The sequence below is a fragment of the Oryza sativa genome, chromosome 8, assembly GCF_034140825.1.
Source record: "Oryza sativa Japonica Group chromosome 8, ASM3414082v1".
Taxonomy (NCBI): domain Eukaryota; kingdom Viridiplantae; phylum Streptophyta; class Magnoliopsida; order Poales; family Poaceae; genus Oryza; species Oryza sativa.
In genome coordinates this window covers 19,394,674-19,406,790 of record NC_089042.1, presented here as the reverse complement: position 1 = coordinate 19,406,790, position 12,117 = coordinate 19,394,674, and the positions used below count along the sequence as shown (strand labels likewise).

The following is a 12,117-nucleotide window of genomic DNA, read 5'->3' as shown; positions in this document are numbered from 1 at the left end:
GCCGAAACCCAGTTGATCTTGCCGAGAAGGCTAATCCCTGCATGCGAATCGAAGAACACAAGCAAGAACAAAGTAGATAGCAACTCAATTGCATATGAATAATTAAGCACTCGACTTTGGGGCACAAAAAGATCTAGCGGCGAAATTGCAATGGCAGAACTAATCTAAGCAAAACCCCACTCTGAACTATAACAGCTACTGAATAAATATGATTTGGAATGTTCTAGGGTTGCCCTGGGGTGCATACCCCCTTGGGCTTAGGCCAAGCCCACGACACAATTACAAGACCAAAAACCCAAATCAGATTCGGACTGAATAAGATACATGGCTCGTTTTGCAGATTCCTGACAACTCGGTAGGAATTTTGACGTGGAACTAAAACTATCTGAAAGTACTCACAGGTCCAGAGATTCCTTCTAAATCAGCGGCTTGGTCCGTTTAAAGTTGATGCTGTCAGGAGGCCCGAATCCGAATCCAAAACGTGTAGTCTTGCCTTCTATAATTCAAAAGTGACGTGGTGAGGTAGGAGTGGACTTGAGGAAGATCTTGGTTTGATCCCTAATCAACTTTTTTATCATCCATGTATTCTTTACGCTCAGTCGCTTTTCCTTCACCCAAGCAAGTACCTCTACAAACGAAAAACATACGGAACTCATTGTGTAGCAATATTTCCTCATCAGGTATGCCGCCGGTCTGATTGCCTGCAAGCCACCGGTCTGACCGCTCTCTAGCCACCATTTTGATCGCGGCTTCCTCATCTACTCATTGCCTATTCGCTGCTGCCGGTCTAAGTGCTCGTTGTACTCTGGTCAGACCATTAGGATCCAGAAAAACAGAAATTGATGAAACCCTTAAAAGTAGATCAACTTAAATTGCATGAATATGTATTTACAAAGTGGATCTAAAACACTACTCTCTCAACTCTCAATCTAGAATTGAAGCTTAAAGTAGATCCTAACTTTTCTCTCTCGAAAAGTTCGTATACTTCTAACCACATTCCCTCTTCTATTTATACCCGAATCATGGCTGCTGATAGCTACAGATCCTACTAGAACTTGGGCTTCTAATCACATAAGAAACCTACCAAAAAAGGAAACAACATCCTCATACAATTCCAAACTCCATTCTTACCAAACTTTTCAATCCAATTGACTACATTTTCCATACGCAGACAACACCATGTTAATGCAGGGTTTAACTTATCGATTTGACCGATTGTATCAGAGGTCACCGATAGACCAAAATTTCAAAAAAATTGAAAAAAATTAGTTAAATTTTAACAAAAATTACCAAAATTCATGAAAAAATTAAAAATTTTGGCCTAAATAATATTGTATCGGAGTGGTCCGAAATGACCAAAATTTCACTCCGAAATTGCCAACCCTGCGTGTTTGTCATATGCAAACGTTCACCTCCATATGTATTGTCCTCTAGGTTGAACATCCCACATGATATCCTTTATCATCTAGATCTCATCTTCTACCAAGCCTATACTACAATAAAAGAGTGCTACGGAGACTAGCTAGTCCAGATCTATCACCGGCTATACTCCCATAGCCTTAACAACACCCACACACGAACAACAATGAAACTCCATATCCGAGTAAAAGTTCTTACCAACTTAACTCACATCCTCTCTTACTATAAAGTTAGAGCCCACTAAATTTTAAAGCTTAACATGCAAAGATGCCACATCATCCACAAACAATTATTACATTTAAATATGATACAAGCATATTATATTATCTATAATTTTATAATGTATTAAATTTTATAATTTTTCAAGTGCAAGCATGTTAAATCATCATCTCACATAATTCACATACTATTTCAATGTCTCTTCAACAGTTTTTATAATATCTTATATACCTATATAGTTTATCCTAACTCCTAACTTAGTTAAAATATGCTCTCTCTCTCTCTCTCTCTCTATCTCTAATGTCATTAAGCCATATCACATCAATTGTTTTGTCCTTAAATGATTATCTATGGTCTAAATTGTCTCCCCTATTTTCTTCTTTTATTAAGTCGTATCACCTCAATTGTTATTAGCCCTTATATGATTTATCCAATCTATCTCTTCATTTTGTTTTCTCATAAAGTCACATCAACTTACTTTTACTTTTGAATTATCAACTTATGTAAGTTTATATTATCTAGCTATCTTTAAAATTATTTTTACTTAGTATTATAATACTAAACTCTCTCAGCAGCGCGCGGGGTTTCACCTAGTTAACACAATAACAATATCACATATGTATAGAAACCATTTAGAAGTCATAAACATGAAGCAATCTATAACATTCACCAAACTGACTCTCTCCACCGATCTAACCGTCGGGCTGCCTGGTCAGACCGCAATAACACTTCCGATCTGACCGACTGCACCTGCTTGGTTTGACCCCGGCCATGTCCAGAGACTATTCACCGTATTTTTATAAACTCTTATCACATGATTTTACAAGTGTCTCCAAATGTTTTTTTTTGTTTAGTTACATTACATGATTGCGATGTATAACATCTTGCATGTGCTAACTTCTCCGCAAAATACAGTGGTACGTATACAGCCATACAGGTACGTCAATAGTGACGATAGATCATCAAATGCATGGTTTAAATTTTAAAACTGAACTCAACCAGTCGATGATCGATCTCTCTCTCAGAGACAGACAGACAGGCTGTCGTATACTGTGCTCGCAACAGCTGCAGGGAAGTTGCTTCTGCGAATAGCGCTTATATGGATTATATATAAAAACTAACAATTTAACTAATACAGAATATACCGATAAACTTCTCACATTCGTCACTCACTGTGTATCTTCCTGATGAAGCTAGATTATGAGCACATATCGATCCAACCAAACGAACCGCCTATAAATTGAGCAGATCATGCTACCCCTTTTGTCACAAACTTCCAAACATTTCCTAAACAAAACCTGACAAACTTCCAAAACTATACATCCAACAACAAAGGAAAGCATCAAAAAGCAAGCCACCATGACTAACCTGTTCCCAGATACTCCGGCAACGATCTCCTTCCACCCTGCTCACCGGCCGGGTCACAAACTGAAGCTTGTGCGAACCGGCGGCCAGAAGTTCAAGTGCGACGGATGCATGGAGCACGGCGACGGCCCGAGGTATCGGTGCGAGCGCGAGACGTGCAACTTCGACCTGCACACGTGCTGCGCCCTCGCGCCGGCGACCAGAGAGCACCGCCTCTTCCCGGGCTGCACGTTCGTCCTCCTCCCGGAGCCTCCGCCGCCGACCGCCGCTGGTGAACGGAGGATCTGCGACGCGTGCGGCGAGGGCGTGCATGCGCGCGGCCTGGTGTACCACTGCTCCGGCCGAGGCGACGGCGGCCTCGGCCTCGACCTCCACCCGACGTGCGCGTCCCTGCCGGCGCGGTTCGCCGTCGGCGGCGGCCGCGTCTTCGAGCTCCGGAAGGAGGCGTCGAGGCGGTGCGCCGAGTGCGGGGAGATGAGGTGCGGCGGCGGCCGCAGGTTCTGGTTCTACCGGTCGTACTCGTACGCCGACGGCGACGGCGAGGCGCTGTACCTGCACGTCGCGTGCCTCAAGCGCATGCAGACGCAGTACGGCGCCGCCGCCGACGTCCGGAGCGTGCAGGTGATGAGCTCGCCGGTGATGGAGGGCGTGCTGCGGAGCCTGCCGCCGGCCAGGAGGAGGGCGACGGCGGCGGGCGGTGGCGGTGGCTTGGAGCGGTTCTTGACGATCGTTGCCGGTGTCATACGTGCCATCATCGGGGTCATCTTCGGTGATCCGACGTTCTTGATTGAACTGGCAGTAGGCGCGATCCTTAATTCCTAAGGTTGAAGTATATATATGAAATTATTGGCGAACCTAAGCCATGGATATGAGTTCGCTTTACAATAAAGAACATTTCAGTTAATTTGAAGCAGTTTGTAACCAAAGTCACAATGTTACAAGTTAATGTTTGGGGAGTGTGCGAGAATATGGAGAGTTTTTGTTGTAGTAGGTGAGTGCAAATCTATCTATTATATAATAAAAATGAAAAAGGCTATATGTGCTAACTTTTTCTTACTAAATTCTTATCAACACTGATGTGTCACGCTATAAGTGCATCTAAATTTTTCATAACTTCCAACTATCTAAATCAAATGGTTGAGATGATTCTTAGTAAAGATTTAGTAAAAAAAACTTAGTATGTGTAGAATAAAAATTCATTGAACTTCCTGTAAACGCTTCTAACATATCACGTGGCACTCCTGCGAACACTCATATGCCATCACGTGTCATTACAATCTTCACTATTGAAAAGTAAAACTCAAAATGAGACAAGAATGTGCGACAATCATCTATGAAATAATAGCCGTTGGATTGGTTAAGAAAAAAAAACATGGAATCAATGTTAACCGTTCGATCGAACTTAAATACTAGCCGTAAAAAGCAGAGGGTTCTAGACCCTTCAAGCAGCAGGCAGGGGATGCATGAATGAGAAAGGAAATAAAGTGTGGGAAAGAATGATGAGTTGTCATTAGCAAGAGAAGGTGACGTGTATACTGATAGAATTAACAGTAGTAATTCATGTGCCCATTCAAATATTCAATCACATTATCACACTGTTCACGTGTTCTCATAACAACAATTTATTCTACCCTGACACACCTAACCTCTCTTTGTTACAGTAGAAATATTTTTTAAAAATATTCTCACTTAGATCAGGGGTGGATCTACAGTTATAGGACCGGTATCAGACGACATCGACGACTTTCGGTAAAATCTATAGCGATCTGCTTATTCATATACTATAGCACCATAATCTAAATATAATAAGCATACTATGACACCGATAGATGCGTTTTGATACCAACGAATCAATTTTTTAGATCCGCCACCGACTGAGATCACACAAAAAGAGTGGAGTGGCGTGGATGTTTTGTTTCTTATAAACTGATACATTTTGGAGGTTTATAAAACACAAAATGCCAACCAATTGTATTTGAAAAATATATTGTGAAAGGAATATCTTTTTACGTACAGTTAAATTCCATAACTTTGGTTTTTACGCTAAATTTCATAAATTTATCATAATGATAACAAATTATTTATTGTCATGATAATACTTACTCCCCCCGTTTCGGTTATAAGATGTTTTGACTTTGGTCACAGTAAAACTGCTTCAAGTCTGTTTGACCAAGTTTGTAGAAAAAAATAGTAATATTTTTGACCCAAGATAAATTTATTATAAAAATATATTTAATTAATAATTTAATAAAACTAATTTAATAATGTAAATATTAGTAACTTAGTCAAATTTGAAATAGTTTGACTTACTTAGTCAAATTTGAAATAGTTTGACTTTGACCAAGTCAAAACATCTTATAACCTAAAACGGAGGAGAGAATAGTTATTAAAGATCAAGAAAAATTTATTTGCGTTGGAACTAGATTTCATCTATATATGAACACCAATTCAAGTACATAATACATATATGTACGAGTAGGAATAAGCAAAATATGAGAGGAGCATAAGACTCATGCACCAGCGGAGATAGCGAGACTCATGCACCTGCGGAGATAGCGAGAAGACTGTAACTCAAGCAACAACGAATAAGGCGGAACAGAACACATGGAAAGGGGAAATGGTAATACAGAAGATGAATAGAAATCCTAACCCTAAGCACTGCACTCACCATTTTGTTCAGCCAATCATGAATTGGGCATTTCAATTTACAAGTCTATTTACAATATTCAATAAAGATAGACAATTGTTGGGGTAATTATTGTATGGAAACTATTTGATGTTATTAATTGCCAATTTTATGCCGCTAATACCTGCATAAACAGAAGAAATAAAACATCCAACATAGTGATAGGGTTTAATTCTAATGTATTCCACAAGTGTTGGTGTTTATTTGAATGCAGGTAATATACCGCCAATGTTGGGATGAAATCCAGATCTATGTGAAGGAGGAATCCTATCCATATAAAGAGTAGGCCTTGAACTACATCAAAACATCATCAAATGGGCCAAATGCTCGGAGAAATGGATAAAGTAGAGCAGGGAGGGGAACCAGACCAAAATTGGAGGTCACCTGGCCCAGACCAGGTTCGGCCAAACCCTGGTGAGAGTCGTTTAATCCAGGTTTTCGTATGGACGCTCCTGATTTGCTCTACTCCTGATGGTGATTGGAGGTCACTTTCGTCAATTCACATCAGATAACCGTTATTACCTGCCTATAAATAGAGCTCACTTCACTCATTTCAACACACACTCCAAGCTTAAGCTAAATTATAAGAGGCTATATTGTACTTTATTGTATACTAGAATAAGGGAGAGAGTAGAGTAGAGGAAGTCGGAGGAATTCCGGAGCTGTCGGTAATCCTCTTCTTATTTCTTTTACTATGTTAATTACTCTGCTTTAATCCAAATACTATTCTGAGTAATTAAGATTTATTTTGTGAGACTTATCTCTTGGTTAGTTCCTAATCAACGTACGAGATCATTGATAACTATAATCCAGTAAAATATAGTGGTTGCTCTAGTTTTAGCTAACGCTAAAGTAGTTTTTAACTGCGTAGACGTGGTGTCTGGGTAGTTAATTTCTGGTGGTTGCTTCATATTCTACAGTAGGTTTGAGGTGGGTGTAGAGGTGGTGACATCCCTCAATTACACTAAAGTCCTTCCTGTCCGGGTACGCAGTAGAGCCATATCTAGGAGCAGCGGGCTGGCCAGTGCCCGAAGTATCGCATTAGGATTAAATTGAACTTTCCGTAGACACTGTCTCTCACTAGTAATTCCTCCCTACCATTTGCCTATTTTTGCTTCGTGTCCTTGGATGAACCTGGTGAAGAGCTGATACATATGTTCCCTGTGGAAATTGATACCTTAGAATACTCCCGGGTGAAGTGCTACATCGGTATCTTTCATGTGTTTGCGGATTCTATCTATAACATTAAGAAATACCAACAGTAACATGTTCGGCGAACGACTAGTTAACGACCAGTCTTCCTAATCTAACGCAAAGGGCAATATTCTATAAGAAGGGACAAAAATTCAAATCCAGTGCCAATGGATAGTTCTTGATTTTAGAAGAATTTTGATGAAAGTTTCATTGAAATCTGATTTAAAATGAGAGAGTTATGGCCTCCCAAAATTTCAAATTTGAATTAAATCAAATTAATAGAGAAGCCTTCCTGTTCAGCCATTTACTCATATTTTGGAATAAATTTTGTATAGCAAAATATCTTGTATAACTGACTGGTGGGACCCACAACCTTTTCTCTTTTACAATACACTTGCTTTCCAATAGGAAAGTCCCTGATTCAACGACTTGCGGGCCAGGGTCAACCTTGACCTGGTCAAATTAACCATTTAAAGCGGCCTGTGGGCCCACATGTAAGTGACACAGGTTTTAAACATCATTTTATTTAAGTTTTAATAATAGATGTGGCCCATATGACAAACTAATATGTTAAACACTTATTTATCTTAATCACCTTTTGTCGACGGGAGATACCCATAGACCGGATATAGATGGTATTGGAGTACGCTGGTACGAGGATCTACGTAGTACGACATCAAGCAAACAGAAAACAGGGATTATACTGGTTCAGGTCCCTTGGTAGGTAATAGCCCTAATCCAGTTGATATGAGATTATACGATGGAAATCACAGATTACAAAGGGAATAGTGGAACTCGATGATACCGACGAGATCGTAGTCGAGTTGGTTCAACTAGATCACCCAGCGACTTGGCTCCTGTAGGCTCCGGCTTCGTAGGCTGTGGTGGTTGTCTTAGCTGTGAGATTCGATGCCTTAGGTCCTTCCGGGGGTCCTATTTATACCGCAGGTCAGTTAGTCACCAAGTAAAACTCAGAGATATCGGACCCTACACGATACAATGACGACCCAGTTCTGTCCGAGTAGGACTCCTTCCATCTGTGGACTCCGTGATGGATTTCCTTAATGTGTACAGAAAGCGTCCGTATACGCGCAGGTATACCATATCAATACACGACGTATATCCAAAGGTAGAGGGTATACCTTATCCGTAACCCTGACACCTTTATTAATTATAACACACAATAGTTTTTAAGTGGTGCCTGGCTGTCAGCTCTCCTCCATCTTTTTCTCCCTTCTCTCTGCTTAGAGCAGATACAATAGCAGGCTATCAGCCAGCTACAAATACTCCATCCATTTCAAAATATAAGGCACAACCACCCATAACCCAAAGACCAACAAATAATTATTCTCATCTTGTTGTTCGGATCATCCTAATAAATATAATGCATGCATCCAATAGAATTAGATAACATGAGAGTAGATGATTTAAAAAAGTAGTAATTTAATAGAGAAGATGTCACAGTTAATTGTATGCTTGTACATGCCTTATATTATGGAACATCTAAGAAAAGTGATTGTGTCTTATATTATGGAATGGAGGGAGTATATTTTAAGGAGATAAAAGAGGAGAGAGAAGAGCAGCGAGCTATAGATTTATAGCCAGCTGTAGCACGGACTCCAAGACACAATATGTGTATGATATATGGGACCAGTTATTAATAGTGTAGTATGTAACTATTGTATGAATTGATTATATATGATTTGGAGTCAGTAGTTGACTATACTATTAAAATTGATTATATACTATTGATTATAGATGATTTAAAGAACTTCTACTATCGATTGCCAGTACTTATTAGTCGGACCAGATTCTAGGTGATCTGCCAAAAACCGCCTCGTCGTATTCCATTCTTTTTCTTTGAATGGAGCCTTACCGTGATCCGTTGCAGCCAGAGACAGTAGGCCTCCCAAACTCGCTACAAGGCAAAAACCAACCTCTATAAGTCAACTCCAATAAAGAAGCATGGTGGAAAGAAGGGGTGTTTAAGATCCCCAAGCAAAATTTTTCACCATGTCACATCGAATGTTTGGACATATGCATATAGTATTAAATATAAACGAAAAAATAACTAATTACACAGATTGCGTGTAAATTATAAGTCGAGTCTTTTAAGCCTAATTGCTCTATGATTTGACAATGTGGTGCTACAATAAACATTTGCTAATAACGGATTAATTAGGCTTAATAAATTCATCTCGCAGTTTACAGGTGGAATATGTAATTTGTTTTGTTATTAGTCTATGTTTAATACTTCAAATGTATATCCATATATCAGATGTAACACGCCAAAACTTTACAACATGAATCTAAACACCCCCGTACGTCTCTTAGATCCGTTATCCTTCCTAAAATAATAGGTTTTGCCTCTATACTATTTATCTAGGCTGGGGTTAGGTTTGGCCTGGTTTAGTTACCAATTTTTTTCCCTAAAACATCACGGTGAATCTTTGGACACATGCATGGAGCTTTAAATAAATAATTGCACTGTTTGAATGGAAATCACGAGACGAATCTTTTAAGCCTAATTAGTCTATGATTAGCAATAAGTGCTATAGTAACCCACCTGTGCTAATGATGGCTTAATTAGGCTCAAAAGATTCGTCTCGCGGTTTCCAGGCGAGTTATGAAATTAGTTTTTTCATTCGGGTACGAAAACACCTTCCGACATCCAGTCAAACATCCGATATGACCTCCAAAAAATTTCTTTCACGAACTAAACAGGGCCATTGCTATTGGTCGGGTTTCTCAATTATAGGTGGAAGACTTTCTAGGAAAGTAAGCTTTATAGCCTGGCTTACTTTCTTGTGCTTTCTCTCAAGCGCGCGAGCACGCCGGCGGCATGCGCCACCAAAGTAGGGGCGGCCGGGGATGGTAGGTTCTAGGGTTTCCCCACCGTCCGTGGACAGCAGCACGCAGCCTGGAAAAGCCCAAAACAGCTAGGTGGCTTGGGTGAGGCGGCAGACTATGTGCGGACACCATGGACGCCGGCCCGGTGACGATGGCGAAGGCATGGGGGATGCGAAGTTGGAGCTCTAGGGTGGCCATGGGTTCACCAGGACATGCGCACGAAGGGGCGGGGGTCGGGGATGGCCGGAATAGCTTTTCCCCCAATTGCTCCCATAGCGGCGGCGACCGGAGTTGATTCCGGTGAAATCCGCCGGCTCAGGTGGTCCACCGCCCAAGGCATCACTAGGCGTAGAATCGTAAGGGTTACAGGGCTGTAACCCCTAAGTATTGCGGCCAGAGATGGTGCGGTGGGGGTTCAGCACCGGCAGGGAACACGGCGAACGAGGTACCGCGGTGAGAATGCTGGTGAGGTCCCAAATTGGACGTCGAGAGGGAAGGGGTTCTCTACGGTAATCCATAGGCATGGTCAGCTTGGAGGGGAAGACGAGGCCGCAGCGGTCGGGTGAGCTCGGCGCATATGGACGCACATTTACGGTCGACCAGGCGGGCACTGGACTAGGAGCGGGGAAAGAACGGGGGCACCGGGCGGCGGGCAAGGCGCGGGGCCACGGGTATAGATAGCCATCTAGGCCGCCTGACACGGCACGACCCGGCCCAAGCTCGGCCGTGCCTGGGCCGAGACTTGTTGGGTCGGCACAGCCCGACCGACATACCGGGCCGTGTCAGCCCACGGGCGGCATACATGGCCCAATACTACTCGGGCCGTGCCGGGCCGGCCCGAAGGCACGACGGCCCATCGTGCTTCCTCTCAGAAAAAGTCTACTTTTGGTCCCTCAACTCTGTGGGCTGTGTTTAAATGGCTGGAAAATAAGTCTATTTTGTATACCTCTTGTCTTGGGCCTTGCGTTATACGATTATTTAAGTCTATTTTACATCCCAATATTTTTTTATTTGATCGGGCCGTGCCGGGCTGGCCCACTGTGCCGAGGGTGTAGCCCAGGCACGGCTCGGCTATCGGGCCGTGCCATGCTTTGGCCAGGCCAAAATTGCGGGCTTTGGGGTGGGCCGTGGGCCTCAGGCCATATGGCTATCTATAGCCGCGGGCAGTGTTGATGGACCACTTGCCACCTGCCCGGCCATTAATGCGCCGCCCTCAAGCTCCCGGGTTTTCTTGCGGTGAGGACGTGGCGGCTGGTCTCACGGCCGCCGTCGCGCGCGCGCGCGATGGAGTTGGGCGCGGTGCGGTGCGGGCGGGCCGACGCTGCGCCTGTGTCTCGACATCTCGTGCGCGACGCACGAGATGCGGGTCATAGTGTGGTGCACGGTAGAGTGGTGCCATAGTGCGTTGGCGCCTGTGCCGCATACGTCTTGTCATGCGGCTCCGGTCAGGTGGCCGCGCGCCGCACGAGGAAAGTAGAGCAGGGCACAGCGCACGACATAGGGGATGAAGATGCACTTAAACCCCCTGGTGGGTTTTGGTGATTAATGACAAGGTCGTTAAAGGGGACTAACGTGTTTATCAAGTTTATTCACGGGAGTTTAGTCCTAAAGCATGTTTTGATGGCTAAGAATGTAAGGAGACCCCCCTAATTTGAATGTTCCTAAGTGCGAAAAACACCGAAGGTGATTAGACTAGGTTTTTCTCTTTCGAAATTGAGTTTAGGAAAAACCGTACTATTAAGAGGGGTTTCAAGTGTGGTTCTAGGGTATACAAAGTGCTCTTAGTCATATCCACGAGTCAAAAGATTTTTGGAATCATTTTTGAAAAATGATTTTCTCCCCGGGACAGAGAGGGCTACCCGGAGGTTTTGGCCGGAACTTCCGGGCACCGTTTATTTGCAAAATATTTCCTAAGTGTTGCCCAGAAGTTTCTGGCACTTTTGCCCGGAACCTCCTAGCAGGTTTCCAGTTCAAACTTGTGAGTAACGGCTAGATGACGTCACCTAGCCGATACATATAAGAATTTCGTCCCCAGGTCACCTTTTGGCCATTCCACTTCTGTTCATTCATGTTCTAGGGTTTTCTAGCCACTCCCAAGCTTCCTTTGCTTCCTCCACTCAAATCTAGAGCCTATCTTGTGAGATTGAGAGATTAGATGAGAGTGTAGGAGTGTTTTGGAGATGGCTTGAAGATTAGGTTTGATTGAGCACTTTGGATACCTTGTGGGCTGTCACTTGGGCTTATTACTCTTGGAGATCTTCTCCTAGAAGGTTAGGCGTCGCCCGTAAGCTTCTAAAGATCTTGTGGATGTCCCGGGAAAGTTTGTGAAGGTTTTCCTCACCTCCGCAAGGAAACGAGGTAAGTGAGTAAAGTTTCTTGTGCTG

General features: G+C 42.9%; 1 protein-coding gene across 1 annotated transcript; it reads left to right on the top strand.

The window, feature by feature from the left end:
- The first annotated feature begins 2,909 nt into the window (after nt 1-2,909).
- Nucleotides 2,910-3,827, top strand: LOC107281951 (uncharacterized). Its single transcript, XM_015793795.3, has one exon. It carries the CDS (start codon nt 2,998-3,000, stop codon nt 3,823-3,825), a length of 828 nt encoding a protein of 275 aa, XP_015649281.1. The 5' UTR covers nt 2,910-2,997; the 3' UTR covers nt 3,826-3,827.
- The last annotated feature ends 8,290 nt before the right edge of the window (nt 3,828-12,117 follow it).

Excerpts from the sequence above, each read along its gene's own strand:
- LOC107281951 (XM_015793795.3), top strand. The coding sequence starts at position 2,998 with ATGACTAACCTGTTCCCAGATACTCCGGCAACGATCTCCTTCCACCCT.